Source organism: Thamnophis elegans, chromosome 3 (assembly GCF_009769535.1).
Source record: "Thamnophis elegans isolate rThaEle1 chromosome 3, rThaEle1.pri, whole genome shotgun sequence".
NCBI lineage: Eukaryota > Metazoa > Chordata > Lepidosauria > Squamata > Colubridae > Thamnophis > Thamnophis elegans.
The window spans coordinates 135,455,941-135,476,111 of record NC_045543.1 but is presented as its reverse complement, the minus strand read 5'-3'; the positions used below and the strand labels follow the sequence as shown (position 1 = coordinate 135,476,111).

Here is a 20,171-nt window from a genome sequence, read left to right as displayed (position 1 = left end):
ATGGGCCATCCATGCCCCAATACCTGCCTTGCCTCATGGCCATGGCACCATTTGGCCTCCTGCTCCATTGTGTTTGTGAGCAAGCAGAAGTGGGCCAGCATCCATGTGGGCTCCTGCTGCACATGGCTGCTAGTGCTGGATCCCTGAGCCAGTTGCCAGGGCATGGATGGCCTGGCTGTGGTGGCTTTGAAGTGAGCCGGTACAGGGCATGTGGGGCAGCTCCACCAACATCCCGCCTCATCTTATGGCCGTGGTACTGCGCACAACCAGATAGAATGGGCTGCTGGCCAGCTGCGCAGGCTCTTAAGTAGAGCTTATTTGGGAGATTGAACTTTTATTAGCGACACACATAAAAACAAACCAGGGCTTATTTTCAGGGGAACGGGGTATTAAATGAAGTCTCTTTTGTGCTTCTTTTGTTCTCCAAAGCCCTGAATCTTACTTTATCCTCTAGTACTGTGTACACTGTGCAAATCAACTCTTTTTTATTGATAATTTGCTGCTAAGTTTTGGTATAAAATGTGATATAATATGGTTTTTTTAAAACTGTATCCAGTCAACCAAGCATAGATACCAGAATGAGTCTACCGCTACATATCTGGTATGTATGCAGAAAAGGATATGATATGGGATCCAACTATTGCAATGGGATTCATCTGCTGTTTTGTAAAAGATGCAATTGTGTGTAGATTACACAGTCTATGGCCTGAGATATGATGGGAGGCATTTGAAGTCAAGATGGAGAAGAGCTGTAGATCTGCTCCCACCATCTATTATGTGCAGATTTTCCAGAGTTTTTAGCATAGGAGAAGGATATATTTGATGCAGTCTATCCCACCTGTATTAAATGATACCACCGAACAGTATTTCCCAATTAAAATGAGATCAGGTAAGAAAATGCCATTTTACCGATTACATTTTTCTTTCAGCTCTTGTACAATTTACAGAGTGGTCTATCTTTTACTAATTCAAAGATTCTCCTCTGCTTTTAAAAACCTTGCAAGTGTTTGCAGACTATTGATTTAGGTTTTGAGCTTTTTTTTTTTTTAAAAAAAAGTTTGCTGAAGTTCACTAACCTTCGAGCGTTCTCCGCTTTTGACATCATCTGCTGCAGCTTCTTTTTTAAAAGCTGTTTCTTTTCATCCAGCCTTTTTTTTTCCTAAAGAGAGAAAGGAACAAGGATTGTGCCTGGTGTACATATTTCCTTTAGCAATCATCATCATCATCATCATCATCATCCAAAGTTCAAGCATTCCTCATAATTCACTTTCAGGGATGACCACAACACCTGGCAAACTGCAGATATGCAAAATCTCATTTTTGGAAGAAGAGAGATGAAGTCATCCTGTCCTAAACATCTGCTGGGGACAGGAATCCATATTAAAATGGGGTTGACCAGAATCTACTCCGAGTCCCATCTGCCGGTCAATGTCGACTGGCAACCACGCGGAGGAGAGCCTTCTCGGTGGCAGCTCCGACCCTATGGAACGATCTCCCCGTGGAGATTCGTACCCTCACCACCCTCCAGACCTTCCGCACAGCCCTTAAAAACTGGCTATCCCGTCAGGCCTGGGATTAAAGACTGTAACCCACCCGAATAGTAGGAATGTTGTGCTTTTAATGATGTACTGTCTTATGTGTCAATTGTTTGTTTCCCTCCCTTTTCGAGTTGTAAGCCGCCCTGAGTCCCCCCAGGGAAAAGGGCGGCATATAAATAAATTACTCTACTCTACTCGAATGTTTTTAATTTAGGGCAGTTCATCCTTCCTTCCGTCTAAGGTTACAATCAGAATAGAGCTGGAAGTGATCTTAAAAGTCTTCCAGTTCAATCCCCTGCTCAGGAGACCCTACACCATTCCAGACAAGTGACTGTCCAGTCTCTTCTTAAAAGCCTCCAGTGGTGAAGCACCCACAACTTCTGAAGGCAAAGCTTTTCCACTGGTTAATTGTTCTCAATGTTAGGAAGTTTCTACTTAATTCCAGGTTGCTTCTCTCCTTGAATTAGTTTCCATCCTTTGTTTCTTGTCTTGCCTTTTGGTACATTGGAGACTAGATTGATCCCCTCTTCTTTGTGGCAGCCTTTCAAATACTGGAATACTGCTCTCATGTCATCCCTAGTCTTTCTTTTCACTAGATTTGCCATACCCAAATGCTGCAACTGTTCTTCATGGTTCCACCACAAATGCGCACACAACAAAAGTGCGCCTGACTAAACCGCGGTGTCTAAAGCGCGGTGACAAAACCGCACGACGAATGAGCCCTAAAGCGCGCCGACAAAAGCGCGCCGACGGAAGCGCACTGTAACATAACCCTAAACCTAAACCTTGAGAGACCGCCTACTGCCAATTACCTCCACTAGACCGATAAGATTGCATAGATTAGGCCTCCTCCGAATTCCATCAGCCAGCCAATGTCGGCTGGCAACTACCCGGAGGAGAGCCTTCTCAGTGGCTGCTCCGACCCTCTGGAACAAACTCCCCGTGGAGATTCATACTCTCACCACCCTTCAGACCTTCCGCACCGCCCTTAAAATCTGGCTGTCCCAGCAGGCCTGGGGCTAAAGACCCTAACCCCACCCGAATGGTATGACTGTTGTGCTTTCTTTTAATAATGTATTGTCTTATGTCTATAACTTGTTTGTTATCCCCTCCCCCCTGAATTGTGAGCCACCCTGAGTCCCCTCAAGGAGAAGGGCGGCATACAAATAAACTAATTCCAATTCCTAAACCTAACCCTAAACCTAACCCTAACCCTAACCCTAAACCTAACCGTAAATCTTACCTTAAATTAAATCGCGCTTCTGTCGGCGCGCTGTTGTCGGCACGCTGTTGTCGGCGGACTTTTGACATCGCGGTTTTAGCGCCGCGGTGTTGTCGGCGCGCTTATGACATTCGCGCTTTTGTCAGGTCACGGTTCTTCATATGTTTTAGTCTCTAAGCCTTTAATCATCTTAGTTTCTCTTCTCTGCACTTTTTCCAAAGTAAACCACTGTTACTCTTAGGAACAATGTTCTTAGCATTCATGTTTCTTCTATAGCTTAAAATCATTTAAAAATGGGTTCATTCAATAACCAGCTGAAAAATTATCCTTTTAATCTTCTATTTTCAAAGCCCGTACCCATTTCTTCATTCTCTCCTGTCCTGGCTTTTCCCAATTTTCTGATCTTCCTTTCTTGTTCTTCTTTGTACATTTTTTTTCCAGTTTGTCTGAATCGTTCTTAACACATGATGCCTTCATTTCTCTCAGATTCTATGAGGGGTATGATTCATGTAACATGTCCAACTAGGATTGGACATCTTGAGGTGGTGCCTTAATATGGCATTAAGAAAATGCCAACTTCTTAGCAAGTTAAGTGAGCCAGTCTGTCACATTAAGCCAACCTATTGTTTATTTGGCCTCAGCAGATCCTGCAAACAGAGCAACTATGTTTTGTTTATCTAGGCTTAATATAAAAATGTTGTATGAAATTACCATATTTTTCAGAGTATAAGACGCACCTTCCCCCCCAAAAGAGTGTGGAAATGTTGGTGCATCTTATACACCGAATACAGCCATTTTTGGCCTCCCGAAGCCCCGCCCCTGCATTCAATTTTTGCAAAAAACAGGCCGTGTTTTTTTTTTTTTTGCAAAAACGGATGCTTCTTTTGCCTTCCCTCAGCCTCCAGAGCCCTCTGCAGGCTTCAGCAGGGCTGGGGCAAGGCAAAAATGTCCCCGTTTTTGCCTTGTCCCAGCCCTGCTGAAGCCTGCAGAGGGCTGCTGGGGGCTGAGGGAAGGCACAAACTTTTTTTTCTTACTTACCTCTTCGAAAACTTGGTGCATCTTATACACCGGTGCATAGTCCAAATAATACGGTAAGCGTTTTTTATCAGTGCAACCTGATCTACCCAATTATAGGATAGAGCATACTGCTTCTGCTTTCACCTTACAGCCCCAATCCAGAACCCTTCATAGGCAGTCAATTTGGCAACAAATGTGTGTGTGTGTGTTGGATGTGTGTGTGTGTGTGTTGAATTTTGGGTGAAATGTTATTTCAAATTCCAGACCACCTTAAACAAAAAAGGAATCTTTAGAAACAAATTAATGTTTCAGTATCTTGCCAGAGAGGACAGTTCTATCTAGTAAAAGATGCCCACCTAACCAGAAACTTGTCATGATTGAGAATGCTACAACTATAATTTTGATGAGTTTAGCTGTATCTGGACCACAGGTGAATAACATGTATTTGATCATTTCCCATTTCCAAAACTTCTCAGTCCTTTGCTGAGATTCTATTAATGGAATGTGATTCCTTTGGTTTCCAACTTAATTACAGAAGCAAATGGTGACTTGGATTTTAGATAAGACACTTATTGCAGTAACTCTGTTTGTTTCACAAGTGTCACTACTTATTAGTGAATCCACTGAGAAAGTTTTGGTTTCAATAGGAACAAGAATGAATATTGTAGGAGGTCAGAGGGCTGTCAGAAATTGGCTTTTCTTCCGTTTCCTGGGGAAATAATAGCTCACCTCAACAGTTTTCTGTTAACACCTACATTAAAAAAATGTTTTCTCGCCTCAAGATCCCACACACTGCCACAGACTTTAATGTCAAATACAGAGTGTCGTGCAAAAATCTACTTATTAGTAAGGAATATGTAAATATTTGTCATTTCTAGATCCGGCTTGAAAAGAAAAGAAAGCTTCACCGGTTGAAAAGTGTGAAATTAATCATCCATTTCATACAAAAAGCAATCACAATATTTGACCCGACATGTGCAGTACAACCAGTGATGGGATTCAAATAACAACCAGTTCTCTGTTCTAAAGACCAGCTGGGTAGGCGTAGCTCGGTGGTCATGTGATCGTGGCCAACTCAAGTCACTCAGGTGCTAAGCCTTAGTTTTTACAATGTAGTAAGGGTTAACGGGGAGGCAGTTTCTGTAAGCAGGGCAATAAAGATTAGGCTAGAAACAACAACAACACCAGAATGTTAGCCCTGTAAAGTGGGGGGGGGGGAGATTTCTTCCAACAATCAGTTCTTCGAACTGCTTAGAAAGTTAACAACCGGTTCTCCCGAATAGGTGTGAACTGGCTGAATCCCACCACTGAGTACAACCAACAATAATATGTACATACAGGTAGGCCTTGACTTACAACCACAATTAAGTCCACAATTTCCATTGTTAAGCAACACAGTTTTTAAGTGAGTTTTACCCTATTTTACAACTTTGGTTGCCACAGTTGTTAAACGAATCACTGCAGCTGTTAGATTAGTAACATGGTTGTTAAGTGAATCGGCTTCCCCCTTGATTTTGCATGTCGGAAGGTCGCAAAAGGGGAGCACGTGACCCCAGGAAACTGCAACTGTCATAAATATGAGACAGTTGCCGAGCATCTGAATTTCGATCACATGATCATGGGGATGTAAGTGTGAAAAACAGTCATAAGTCACTTTTTTCAGTGACTGCTGTAAGTCGAGGAATACCTGTGTTTCTTCATTTAAAAACAAAGACAACTAAAATACTTAGGAAGCTTTGGCAGTCATTGGTACGTGGCGGAACGGGTGCCATGAACGTACGTGACCGATACGACTTCAATTTCACCTCTTCCATCCTTTGTACTCGTTTTTCCAGTTCTTCAATCTGGCCATATTTCTCATTCAGCTGCTCGCTTAGCTGGCTGAGGCTGTCCATGCTTTGCTTCAAGATCTGCTCTTGCTCAAGTTTGCGGGCCTGCAATTAGAAAGCAAAAGGAGGGCTCTGAAGAATTTAGAAACAGATTATATCATGCTATGACCTCAAGGCAAGGGACACAAACTGATGTTTGGAATCAATAGCACCTGCACTCTGAATACAGCCATAAGGTAAAAGTAAAGGTTCCCCTTGCACATATGTGCTAGTCATTCCCAACTCTAGGGGGCGGTGCTCATCTCTGTTTCAAAGCCGAAGAGCCAGCGCTGTCCGAAGACGTCTCCATGGTCATGTGGCCGGCATGACTAAATGCCGAAGGTGCACGGAATGCTGTTACCTTCCCACCAAAGGTGGTTCCTATTCTTCTACTTGCATTTTTACATGCTTTCGAACTGGTAGGTTGGCAGAACCTAGGAGCTCATTCTGTTACGTGGCACTAGGGATTTGAACCACCAAACTGCCAACCTTTCTGATCAATAAGCTCAGCGTCTTAGACTGAACCACCACGTCCCTGTTGAATACAGCCATAGGCCAATTCTATTTTCGGAAAACCCTACAAGGGCCTGTTCTCCATAGTGGACAACCTGACATTGCAGAGTCGTCCGAAGTTCTCAGTCTCTCTTTGGTGATTCCTACCCTTCCAACCACAACTGCTAAAAAGTGAGGGTGGAACCGACTACTATTCTGAGATTAAAAAAAAAAAATACACAAAATTGCAATGTTAATATTAAACTTGATTTAGAAAAATGCCTATCCCCTATGGTAGCCTTATCATCTTTTTAAAAAACTGCTTTAACTACGGAATACATACAGTTCGCAACTGGAAGACAGCGAAATTATAGAATGAGCTTGATGGGGATGGTAACGATAATGTCACCCTTAACACTGGCAGCAAAATTACCCAGAAAAATTATTATGGGATTTTTTTTGTGTAAGATTTCTTCCTGAGATAGGCAGAGTGTCCTCAGATATTAAAGTGGATGTTAGGTCTTTGTATTTTTGTGATTTTTCTCCAGTTTTTTCTCCTCTATTCTGCTGCATTAAATGAAAAGGTTGACACATCCAAGCAGGTTACAGTTTTTGTGTAATTTGCATGATCTTCCAGTGAGAGGCGACTGTAATGAGTAATGCCTGAAGTTTGTAACTTTGAAAAAAAGGTCAAGCCATGGATTTTAATGGCAAAGAACTTGCCTAAACACAGGTACTTTGAATATTAAAGGTCCTTAGTGCTCTCTGAGATTGGTTGTTTTCTTGCAGATGTTTCATTGCCCAAACTAGGCAATATCATTAATGCTGATGAGTTTGAGTGAGCTCCCTAGTTTGAGTGAGCTCCCGTTACTTGTCCCGGTTCCACCACAAAACCGCGGTAGACTAAAGCGCGCTCGACGAAAGCGCGTACCTGACGTCATCACAGCGCGACGAAAACATCACGCTGTGAGTGGTAAAGTTAAAATTAACGTGAAAACCTTACCCTAACCCCCCCCAAACCTAACCCTAAACCTAACCCTAAACCTAACCCTTAACCTAACCCTAAACCTAACCCTTAACCTAACGCTAAACCTAACCCTTAACCTAACCCTAAACCTAACCCTAAACCTAACCCTTAACCTAACCCTAAACCTAACCCTAAACCTAACCCTTAACCTAACCCTTAACCTAACCCTAAACCTAACCCTAACGCTTAACGTAACCCTAACCCTAACCCTAACCCTTAACCTAACCCTAAACCTAACCCTAAACCTAACCCTTACCTTTACGTGAATCGGCTTGCTTTAAAAGCGCTTTTTAAAGCGCCCTTTTTTCTCCGCGGTCATATTTGTCGCGCTGCTGCTGATGCCAGGTACGCGCTTTAATCAAGCGCGCTTTAGTGGACCGCAGTTTTGTCGTGCCATGACTTGTCCCAGCTTCTGCCAGCCTAGCAGTTCGAAAGCATGCAGAAATGCAAGTAGAAAAACAGGAACCACTTTTGGTGGGAAGGTAACAGCGTTCCGTGCACCTTCGGCATTTAGTCATGCTGACCACATGACCATGGAGACGTCTTCGGACAGTGCTGGCTCTTCGGCTTTGAAACGGATATAGCACTGCCTCCTAGAGTCGGGAACGACTAGCGCATATGTGTAAGGGGAGCCTTTTTACCTAGTTTGAGTAAAGAAATGTCTGCAAGAAAACAACAAAGCTCAGAGAGCACGAAGGATCCCTCATTTCAACCCTGAAATATTCTCCTTTATTGGTACTTTGAATGTTACTATACGAGAAATCTACAATTGTGGAAAGAAACAAATGTTTAAGGTTGTTTTAAATGGTAGCCTCCAACACTATCTATTCCACTTCTGTGAGATTCGTTTGTGACTTTCACCTCTCAGTCGGGAGCGCAAGACAACATTCATAACATTAGTTTCTATTTTTCCCTACAGCAACGACCCTGGTCCCATGATGAGACCCCCCCAAAAAAGAGATGGCTTGTCATGTGAGGAAGAGAATTTCTGGAAGGAGAAGAGTTTTGTACGCTGTTACACACTGTACAGGAAGAGACGGTGGATACCAACTTTGCTAGGGTGAATGGGCTGGTTTATTTCTTATCCAGATTGGTTTCTCACATGTTCATTCAAGAATCCATTCTGGTTTGTCTCTGGGACAGTCTGCATTTTTAAATCAATATATGTTCAATTCAGTGTTTCTCAACCTTGGCAACTTGAAGATGTCCAGGTGCTTTGGAAAATAGCTTGACCCCATCCTCTCTGTGGCAGCTCCTGAAATATTGGAACAGTGCTATCATGTCTCCCGTGGTCCTTCTCTTCACTAGACTAGCCATGCCCAGTTCCTGTAACCGTTCTTCATATGTTTTAGTCTCCAGCCCCCTAATCATCCTGGTTGCTCTTCTCTGCACTTTTTCTAGAGAGTGTTTCTCAACCTTGGCCACTTGAAGATGTCTGGACTTCAACTCCCAGAATTCCCCAGCCAGCATTCGCTGGCTGAGGAATTCTGGGAGTTGAAGTCTGGACATCTTCAAGTTGCTACGGTTGAGAAACACTGGTTCAATTCATATTTAAATACGTATAGTTTCTCTGTCACAACGTATGAATTGCTGTGTCTTTAAAAAAAATCAATATTTTCTTTAATGTAGGTCACGCCAATATGTAGACTAGCTCGTAAGTCTGCTTGCTTTGAAGAGTGGCTCAAACAATGTTATAGAATATCCCTAGACTTGTCCCCAATCATCTTCTCAAAATATCCAGAAATTTCTCAAAGACTTTCTAGAGAACTATACTTTGCATGACACTCGAGGCAACTGCCTAGCTGAGTGTTGTGGCCCGCCAGCCGCCAGCACAGCTGGTGGCAGACTCGGATAAAGAAGAGGTTGGGGAAGAACTTGAGCCAGTTCTGGGGCCTGAGGAAGATGGATGCTCAGCGTCAGACACTGAGAGAGAGCCAGGGCTGTCTGACATTTCCCAGCCACCGGAGAGGCAGCTGCCTTTGGATGCTGCTATGAGTGAGGAGGAAGAACAGCTGGGGCCTGTTCCAGATGTGCATATGCGCAGAGCAGTTAGGAGAGGAGAACAACTGAGGACAAGAGTCAACTCAGGAAGCAAGGCACACGTGGACACTGAATGGCCCCTCCCTGGCTGGGGAATAAATAGACGGAAAGAGGAGTGGCTGTTGTAGGAGACAACAGTTCAGATTTCTGAAGATTTTCCTCATTGTGTTTCATGCCACAGAGACTACTTGCCAGAACGTAATTTGCAGTCTTTCGGGTGGGAGGATCGCAAGGAAGTGATAAAGTCTGTTACTGCACTTAACTCTTTGAAGGACTATTGCCTGGACTTTTCGGTGTGTGAATGCCATTAATTCACAAGAGATAAATAAAGAGGGGTTTTTCATGACAAGGAGTCTGTTTCTTGTTTCTGCTAAGGCTGGGTCAGAATACTTAGTATCTGCAGTTTTCTTGGCATGATTTCAGGAGAGGTTTCTCCTTCTTCCTACAACTCTTGATACCCTCGTTCCTATGGCAGATGCCCTCACTACCAGATGGCCTCATTCCTAAGGCAGAACTAGATCTCACAATCTCCTGGTTTCTACCTTGGTGCCTTAAGCACTACACCAAACTGGCTCTCTTACATTTCCTACCTTCATTGTATTTATGACTCCCTCTTGTCTTTTCTTCAGGTCTTCAGAGCGTTTCGTGTAATTCTCCTGGAGCTTTTGGGAACTATGCATCAAACACTCAGCACCGACTGTCCTTATAGCTTCAAGCTGAAGAGGATACAATGAAAACAGACAGATTACTTAAATCATTTGAAGAGGGACAACTGTTTCTCTTTTTCAAAAAAAAAGATCACATGCAGTGGTGGGATTCAAATAATTTAACAACTGATTTGCCCAGGGCCAGGTTGGCTGTTGTGGGAGGTGTAGCCCAGTGGTGGGTTGCAGGTGGTACCCCCCGGTCTGGACGTACTGGAGCCTGCCCGGAGCACTGGATACCGTTCCGACACGGTGCTCCGGAGGGCCCGCCCGCCCAAGCTCCTTATCAGTCTTTTAAGTCTTTGGCACTTCCGCGCACATGCATGGCAGCACGTACAGGGCCTGCGCGATGTTCTGCTGAGCAGCAGGAGCATCACAGAGGATCACGGAGGCGCTAAGATGCATGCATGCACTGCGCATGTGGATGCTGGTGGGCCTGTTCCAACCATACCGGTTGGAACGGGATCCGGAACCCACCACTGGTGTGGCCCATCCCTGTCCTCCAGCTCCACCCACATGCGGGTGAGCCTCTCGTGATGGCCAACCTCACCCTGGGTGAACCAGTTGTGAAATTACACACACATCCCCGTTATCAAAGTGGATCCTGGGCACTGTGCTGCAATGGAAGAACAGGAAACAGAGTGGCGGGCACAAGGGAAAGTGGAGCAGGGAGAAGAAAGAGGGAAAACAGACTCCTCCTTTCCTCATGCCAGCTGCTCCATTGCACGCTTCCCCATTGCAGCGCAGTGCCCAGGATCCACTTTGATAACGGGGATGTGTGTGTAATTTCACAACTGGTTTGCACTGGTTTGGGCAAACCAGCTGAATCTCACCACTGATCACATGCCATGTTCGAGTATCAGATGCAATGTAAATAAGTTCTCAGTATGAAATATTTTATTGTAATTTAAAAGATTATGATTAGACATAATGGTATCTTTGTTATGGTCCAAAATCAGTATAAAATGTATGGTGCTTGTAATTGCTTATATTGTTAGTCATTGCATGGATTTACTCTCATACAAATTAAGCTTTAACCTGTTTTAATTTATTTTTAATACTCTTCATTTTAGTTTTCTAGTTATAACTATTTATTATGTTTTGTTCTTAAGTGGGTAAGCTACCCAGAGTCGCGTATGAACATTGAATAAATAAAACAGGTTGAAATCATGCAGGTACTTTTCAGAAATACAATACTGTAACAGTTTAATACATGGTACGGTTTTATAATATAGTAATTTTATTCAATATAATTACAACAATGAAAACTAATACAAAATGAAAATAGAAGAATAAAAAGTAGGGGAGGGAACGTAAAAAATAGAAAAAAGACATTTAAAAATAAGCAAAGAAAAACAAAAAAAAAAGAAACAACTTCATCATGATTATAAACAATTTAGTAATTTATCACCTCTTTAAAAAGCACATAATCTCTTCATTCAATATACTATCTCTTATCTATAAACCAATCCATAAAGCCCAGTGGTGGGATTCAATTTTTTTACTACAGGTTCTGTGGGTGTGGCTTGGTGAGCGTGGCAGAGGAAGGTTACTGCAAAATCCCCATTTCCTCCTGATCAGCTGGGACTCTGTGCCCAATAGCAATAGCAGTTAGACTTATATACCGCTTCATAGGGCTTTCAGCCCTCTCTAAGCGGTTTACAGAGTCAGCATATTGCCCCCAACAACAATCCGGGTCCTCATTTTACCCACCTTGGAAGGATGGAAGGCTGAGTCAACCCTGAGCCGGTGAGATTTGAACAGCCGAACTGCAGAACTGCAGCCAGCTGAAGTAGCCTGCAGTGCTGCATTTAACTACTGCGCCATGTCGGGAGGCAGAGAATAGATGGGGGCGGGGCCAGTCAGAGGTGGTATTTACCGGTTCTCTGAACTACTGAAAATTTCCGCTACCTGTTCTCCAGAACTGGTCAGAACTTACGGAATACCACCTCTGACATAGCCCCATCATTTCAACCTGTCAGCAGAAATCCATTAAGAGTTGCAGAGATATATGCATTTAACCTTGATTTTACCATACCCACCCTCATGGCCTTCAGGAAAGCTGTAAAAACCTGGCTGTTCCGGCAGGCCTGAGGCTGTTAACCTCATTGTTGAATGAATGAATGCATGTGGTTTTTGTGGTTTTAAACTGTCTTTTTGTCTTATTCTTTTCTTTCTCTTTTCCTTTGTAAGCTGCCCGGAGTCCTTCGGGATTGGGCGGCATATAAATTTTAATAATAAAAATAAATAAATAATAAATAAAACACGCAACTTTATGTTCTTTTCTTTTAGTTCTAACAATCTTAATCTTAAATCCCTTCAAATAATGTCATAGAGTTTTATTTCTTTTCATTTCTTGTTTGTCCTTTCTCAAAAAATTCTTCAAAACTTTAACAAGCCTCTTTTGTAAATTCTGGGTAGGAAAAATTATGCTGGTCACTCTCTTGGTGTGTTGTTTGTGTATCCCTTTTGATTATTAAGATATCAGCTAGTTTCATTTGTATGTCCAGTGTAGTCTTGTAAAAATCCACTTTCAACTCAGTCTCAGATCATGACAATAGAACTTGCTCCTCTTCCATAACATCTTTTAGATTACATAAACATCAGTCTATCTAGATGGAAACTTTTAAAATTAACTTCTGGGTCCTGTGTTCAAAATTATCCTTTAATAAATATAAAGTTGAAATATTTTGCTTCATACTGTAATTGAAAGCCAAGCAAGTGTTCTCCTTTAATTATAACCTTTGATTCTTCGTAATGCCCAGTTTTAAAAACCTTTATTTATTTATTTTTTAAAAAAGCAAAAACATTTTTCCTCAGGAAGTATTCTTTATACTTAATTCAAAAAATCTTATTTCATATTTATCTGAACTCTTAAGTCGACTTGTAACTTTCTAAAATCCATTTTTTAGTCACCCTTTTGCTGTCAATTCCAAAAAATTGTGTTTTAAAGTTGTAGTTAAAACTTCTTTGCTAAGGATTGAAGGAAGCTCGCTGGGGACTGTAAAACTCCAAACGTCAATCCACACATTCCTAACAGGTGAACAGCTGTTAATACTATGTTTTAGGGGTGAGTTACAGCACCACTGCTGGTTCACTCGTGGATGCACTACTCGTGCGCATGCACAGTGCAATAAAATTGTTCTGTGCATGCGCGGAAGAAAAAACAAGATGGCGGCACCTACAACGCTGGCCGGAGAACTGATTCGCAGGCATGGCAGACCTGGGTCACTGCCAGTTCCACTGATCCAGGCCTCCAAACCACTGTCAGTTCAGCCAAACCGGGAAGGAACCCATCATTGCCGTGTTTCTCCTAAAACACAACCCACCCCAAAACCACTGTTTTATGCGCATGTGTTAAAAAAGCCTTACCCCCCAAAATGTGGCCCTACTTAAGCACATGCGTCGCTGGTCTGCGAAAGAAGCAGCTCAGTGGACAGGCCAGGTGTGTTGCTTGTTCTTTTTGGCCCTTGAAAGAAGTGGCCTGGAGGCCAAGCGAGGCATGTGGGGTGTGTGTGGCGCTCCTTTCGGCCACGAAATAAGCAGCCCGGCGGCCAGGTGAAGGGCATGGGGAGAAAATTAGGACATCCCTAAAAAAAAAAGGCCTAGCCACTTTTTGGGTTGTCAAAAGAAAAGAAGACCCTGTTATATTTTCAAAGAAACACAGGTAGCATCTTCCAAAAATGCTTAAAATAAAGCAAAGTAAGTGAACTCAGTGTCCTTTCAAGGGTGCCAATGGTGGGTTGACCAAGATGGTGATTCCTTTGTTTCTCATAGTACTAAACCTCCCAGAGATTGGTATGTTCCTCATGAGGTACAGCTATCTGGAGCACATGTGGGCAATCTCAAGTCCTCTCCTTGTCTGGAGAGCAATTATTGAACAGCCCGTTCACTCATTAGCTCTTCATTCTGCCACTGGTTCTACTTTTCAGTGTACTTCTATTAACAGATCTAGATAGGATGCAGCCTTATGGCTAAGGCACAAAATGTAGCAATTAAAAAGGGGCTTTTTCAAGAACTCAATCATTGAGAAAAACTTCTAGGTACCATTGACCAAGGGGGCCAGGGAGTATTTTCATTAGAGGACAATTTTTCGTGTGTGTGTTGCATGTGTACATCTTCAAGTCATTTTTGGCTCCTGGCTACCACCTGGACAAATCCCTGCTGGGGTTTTTTGGGGGCAAGATTTTCCAATGTTTGCTTCCTAGCTAAGAAAGCACTACATCAAACTGGCAGTGTAGTTCTCAATAAACTCTGCAGAAATATAAATTCTACGGTTTCCAGTTCCCCAAAGTTCAAGGGCATTCCTTAAGGGGTTTCCTTCCTATCTGTCATCAATAATTACAGAAGGGAAAGCAATAAAATATGTTCCATTAGTAGTGGATATAGGCTAATTTAAATAATGTGCGGGTTGAGGATCCTTTGCTTCACTAAGGAGACACTATAACCCAGAGGCCCTTCCTCAATTATGCTCAATGTCTTCTAACATTTGCTTAATAAGCTCCATGCCATTGTTATAAACAGTGGTGGGATTCAAATAATTTAACAACTGGTTCTCTGCCCTAATGACCATCTGGGTATGTGGGGCTCGGTGGTCATGTGACTGGGTTGGCATGGCCAACTCAAGGTCACTCAGGTCGATGGACGCTTCACTTTAGCTATTACAATGTAATAAGGGTTAACTGTAGAGGCAGTTTCTGTAAGCAGGGCAATAAAGATGAGGCTAGAAACAACACTAGAATGTTTCCTTCCTGCCTTCCTTACAGGATTAGCCCTGTAAAGTGAAAAAAACAAACAAAATGAAATTTCTTCCAACAATCGGTTCTCTGAACTACTTAGAAAGTTACCAACTGGTTCTCCCGGATAGGTGTGAACTGGCTGAATCCCACCACTGGTTATAACCCATTAGGAACATGCCAAAGGGAAATTTGTTAATTATTGCTATATACCAGTGCTGGCTAACCTTTTTGTCCTCGCGTGCTGAAAGTGTGTATGAATTTGACTGTGAATTTTGTAACATTTTTATACAGGCTTTCTATATGCCTTTTTAAAAAATTGTTTTAATCTGTTTCGTTGTTTTATATCGTTTTTATTTTTTGTAAGCCACCGGAGTCATATGTAGACAAGATGGGTCTAAGCACCAGAACTCACTGTAACACCATTGCCAAAAAGGCATTAAGAGTTGCTAATGTAATCTTGCGAAGCTTCTTCTCCAGTAACATTGTACTGCAAACTAGGGCATACAAAACCTTTGCCAGACCAATTCTCGAATACAGCTCATCTGCCTGGAATCCACACTGTATATCGGATATTAATACGATTGAGCAGGTCCAGAGGTATTTCACAAGAAAAGTAGTCCACTCCTCTGCACACACTAGAATCTCTTATGCCACCAGAGTTGAAATTTTGGGCTTGGTCAATCTGGAACTGCGCCACCTACGGTCTGACCTAAGCATAGTACACAAAATTGTCTGCTACAACATCCTACCTGTCAACAACTATTTCAGCTTCAGTCGCAATAATACATGGGCAAACAATAGATACAAACTCAAGATAAACCGCTCCAAACTCGATTGCAGAAAATACAACTTTGGCAACAGAATGGTCAATACCTGGAATGCTTTACCTGACTCTGTTGTTACTTCCTCAAACCCCCATAACTTTAACCTTAAACTGTCTAGTGTGGACCTCACCTCATTCCTAAAAGGTTCGTAAAGGGGACGTGCATAAGCGCACCAGTGTGCCTATGGTCCAGGGGTGGGTTTCAGGCGGTTCGCGGCAGTCCCCGTGAACCGGTTGGTCGGTGAACCCGGAAGTAACTTCCGGGAACGCCGAAGGGCCCACCCGCTCGCCCGCGTTTCTTACCCGGTTTTGACGAGTTCTGTGCTTCCACGCATGCGCAGGATGCATACAGCGCCTGCGTGATCCTCCAGGAGCAGCTGGAGCATCGCACAGACGCTAGTACGCATGCGTGCACTGTGCGCCTGCACGAGGACGCCGCCGGCCCCGTTCCAACCGAACCGGTTGGAACAGGGCGAGAAACCCACCCCTGCTACGGTCCCTGTCCTACTGCCCCTATTTATTTGTACTCATGTCCATGTTTATACTTATACCTGTTATCTCGTACATGTTTGACGAACTAAATAAATCAAATCAAATCAATAAAAATAAATATTTAATAAAAAAATAGTTTTATCACTTCAACCATTTTCAGGCTTTGGATTAGCTTCAAAACCAATAAAGAATCGAATAACTTTGAAAACTAATCTGAAATCCAAATGGGCCTCCTGTATTAAAAGCACAAAAATTAAAAAAGCGCACCTTCATCTTTAGCCTTTTGTTTTCTTTGTTCACGCATACTAATTCTTCTTCTACTGCTTCTATCCTTTTTAAGGTCTCCTCGTTGCTGGAAGACAGCATCTCTTCATCAGGGACCAATCCAGATTCTGTAACATGTAGCTAAAATGAAGAAAAGAAAAGGATGAATCAGTTCTTCCTGCCTCTTTGCCTGCCTTTTATTAACTTGATTTCTACAATTTGCTTTAAGTGACAAATGTAGTTTATTATTCATTCAAATTCTTTCAAAATTTAATAGAACTGCCCAATGCTGAAATTTAATAAGGAGTATATTCTTTTGAGGGATGTGGTGACTCAGTGGCTAAAATGCTGAGCTTGTCGATCAGAAGGTCAGCAGTTCAGTGGTTCGAATCCCCAGCGCTGCATAACGGAGTGAGCTCCCGTTACTTGTCCCAGCTTCTGCCAACCTAGCAGTTCGAAAGCACGTAAAAAAATGCAAGTAGAAAAAATAGGGTCCACCTTTGGTGGGAAGGTAACAGCGTTCTGTGCCCCTTCTGCGTTTAGTCATGCCGGCCACATGACCATGGAGACGTCTTTGGACAGCGCTGGCTCTTCAGCTTTGAAATTGAGATGAGCACCGCCCCCTAGAGTTATCACCCATAACTCACTGCCAGTTGCTCTGTTGTTAGGGCCTTGATTTTTCTTGGGCCAAATGCATCTGCATGTTCTGGGACATCTTTAGACTAGACCAAGTGAATGGTAGACCGACATCACTGGAAAACAGATAGCATGAATTTTTGAGGACCGATGTCCACCTGTACTTTCATCCATGAATTGAACCCAGGAGAATTTAAACTTCTATCAAAGAAGTTTTTTCCCCCCCACTTCTCAACCCATGCAGTAAAATATCATGTTCTATTTGCTCAGCTCCCTGGGGTTTTTATTTTTTGAAAGCATTTGCACAACGGACTTGATAAATAACAGCCCCAATTCCCTTAGGGCAATCTTCTCTGCCTACAAGATTAATTAGTACTTGGAAGAATGCATCAGGCTGCAAACTCATTCTGACAAGGTTTGCAGAACAGGGGAATTCGGCATGTAAAAAGCCCAAAAATGCCTTAGCATGCTTTATGAACACTGAACTCACCTGAGCCTGTAACTTTTGCTTAAGGAGCACCAGGGTTATCGGACAAATTGTCAATATTACTAACATGTTAGTGTGACAAAATATGCAGCACATGAGTGATGGCAGTGATGGCAAACCTTTTCGGCACCTAGTGCCAAAAAGGGAGCGAGCGAATGCACATGCAGCACCAAGTGCCGAAAAGGGAGTACTTCATGCGGGCACGAGCACTTTGTGCAGGCACACGCACTTGTCTGTGCTGCGACCAGGAAGAGGAGCCGCCCAGGGGGCCTACACATGCCGGAAAATGTACTTCTGGTTCCCAGTGTGCATATGCGTGCCAGCCAGCAAGTCTTCCGGTTACTGCCGTGCATGTGCATACGCTGATCGGCTGGCCAGCGTGCATGCTCACACTGGAAAATAGAACACTAGCTCTTCCGGTTTCCGGCACTGCGGCACACACAAAGGCCAACTTATAATTGCATGTGCATGTGTGCCAGAAACCCAGAAGAGGAACGGGCAATAGCGCATGTGGTAGGTGACATGGCTCCACATGCCACTTTGGGCATGCGTGCCATAGGTCTACCGTCACGGAGTTTTGGTGTACCGTAGTCCCCTTTAACAGCTTTTTCTTAAAATGTACAGGGGCAGGTTAAGTTTGGTAAAACTGGAGAGAATCAAGAAGTGGGCTGTCAGGCTTGCAGCCATATTCTTTTTCGAGCCTTGGCCTGTCACACTTTCTAATATTCTACTATGTCTTTTCTATGGTGGGAAAATGGGAGGGGGGATTGTACAGAGTAGATGCTATGTAGCCAAAACAAAATTCCTTTCTAGAAAGCCAAGGTCATCTTTTGTCTTTGCACGTCTGCACCTGACCGGAACTGGATGGGTGGAACTGTCAAAATGGCAGTAGAAGATTGGACCATGTGATGGGCTGCGGAGCAAGATCTTGAACTTTCAACTGGGTGGGGAAAACCAGGAAGCTTTCAGATTCGGGTTTTCCCAGATGCGCCAACATGGCTCTCTTAATAAATTGGAACTTTGAGCAATGCTTTGCCTTGGACTCTGATTTAATTTTGGATACTATTTGGAACCCTGACATGGGCATTAATCAGCAAATCTCACTTTACTCCATGCAGAAGGGCAAGTAGCCACAGTACTGCATTATCAAAAGTCAGTTTGGTGCAGTGGATAACACACTGAAGTCCAGAGATTCTACATTCTGCCTTAGGCACGAAACCAGGTAGGTGGACCATGGACCAGACCTTCAGCTCTCGAAAGAAGGAAACAGCATACCATTTTTGCAAATCTTGCAAAGAAAACTACGGGAACTTGTCCAGACAATGCCTAGGAGTTAATGCTGAAAATATTGTTATTGTTCTTATTTACATATAATCTACCAGATGGTTCTGACTAGATTTGATACTTTTGATCACCGGATCCTTCCCAAGTGTCTAGGGAGACTCTCAAGGTCATGATTGTCCCAAAGGTGGTCTTTCCAAAAGGCAACCACACTCTCTCATTTTTTTTGTTTTGCTTTGAAACTGTTCCACATCTCATCGAAGAAGCTTCTTCAGAACTTTGGGAAAATGCATCCTTTGGGATGAGATCTAGAACAGCTAAAATCACTGCTGAAATATTCTGCCATTCCAAGTGATGTGAATTTCGAAACGGACGTGTGGAGATTCTGTCCATTCTATCACCATGCCAAGTAGTTTTCCAGATCCTTTGGTATGGCTTCAGGCACACAAGCCACCATGTTTTCCTGAAAATAAGACCTCCCCGGATAATAAGCCCAATTGGGCTTTTGAGCATATGCGTTAAAATAAGCCCTCCCCCCAAAAATAAGCCCTCCCAAAAATCTTGCAACACAGCCGCAGCCATGAGGTGACCACGATTGTTGCCTCCTGCACCTCAATAATAATAAGACCTCCCTGTAAATAAGGCCAAGTGCTTATTTTGGGGGTCAAAAGTAAATAAGACCCTGTCTTATTTTCGGGGAAACACAGTAGACTTTATGACCATTCATTCAGCAGCTATTCAAAATTATTATGATGCTGAACAAACGGACTTATGAGCTTCTCCCAAAGTTATGTCCAATGCAGCAACCCTGCAGTGTGACATGAACAAAATTTGGGTGTTTGGCAATCTGCTCACCTTTACAACTGACTATATGGATGCTGCAGCTGTCCCACCTGTCTATCCTCCCCCCCCTGCCATCTTGCCCCTCTGGGATCCTTGGGCCTACTTCCCAACAGGTTGGGTCCCCATAAGCCAGTGTTTCTTAACCTTAGCGATTTTAAGTCCTGTGGACTTCAACTCCCAGAATCCCCCAGCTATCTGGCTGGGGAATTCTGGGAGTTGAAGTCCACAGGACTTAAAGTCACCAAGGTTGAGAAACACTGCCATAAGCAATAGCAATAGCATTTAAACTTATATACCACTTCACAGTGCTTTACAGCCCTCTCTAAGCAGTTTACAGAGTCAGCCTCTTGCCCCCAACAATCTGGGCCCTCATTCTATCTACCTCGGAAGGATGGAAGGCTGAGTCAATCTTGAGCCGCTGAGACTCGAGCTGCCGAAATGCTGGCAGTTGGCAGTCAGCAGAATTAGCCTCCAATACTCCATTCTAACTACTGCACCCCCCACGGCTTTAGGCCTGCTTCCTGCCCCATCATGCCTCGCTCCGCTTCTCTTCCAAGGGTTGTCTTTCCCAAGAAGAAACACCTTGCAGGCTTCCTATAGAAAAGCCGCATGGTAATATTCTAAAGTAGCCACCCTTTGGGGAGCAGCCAGAATTCTTGTCATTCAAAAATCCCAAATGGTGCTCGCTTCCTGGATGG

At 43.3% G+C, this 20,171-nt stretch overlaps 1 protein-coding gene across 1 annotated transcript in view; it reads right to left on the bottom strand.

The window, feature by feature from the left end:
• The window catches only part of CCDC68 (coiled-coil domain containing 68), a 32,007-nt gene that overhangs the window by 8,882 nt on the left and 2,954 nt on the right, over positions 1–20,171 (bottom strand). The window contains exons 3-6 of the mRNA XM_032213016.1: positions 16,230–16,367; positions 9,795–9,920; positions 5,583–5,711; positions 1,077–1,159 (exon numbers count right to left, since the gene is read on the bottom strand). Coding sequence (XP_032068907.1) covers positions 1,077–1,159; positions 5,583–5,711; positions 9,795–9,920; positions 16,230–16,367 — 476 coding nt within the window. The remainder of the gene's footprint in view (positions 1–1,076; positions 1,160–5,582; positions 5,712–9,794; positions 9,921–16,229; positions 16,368–20,171) is intronic.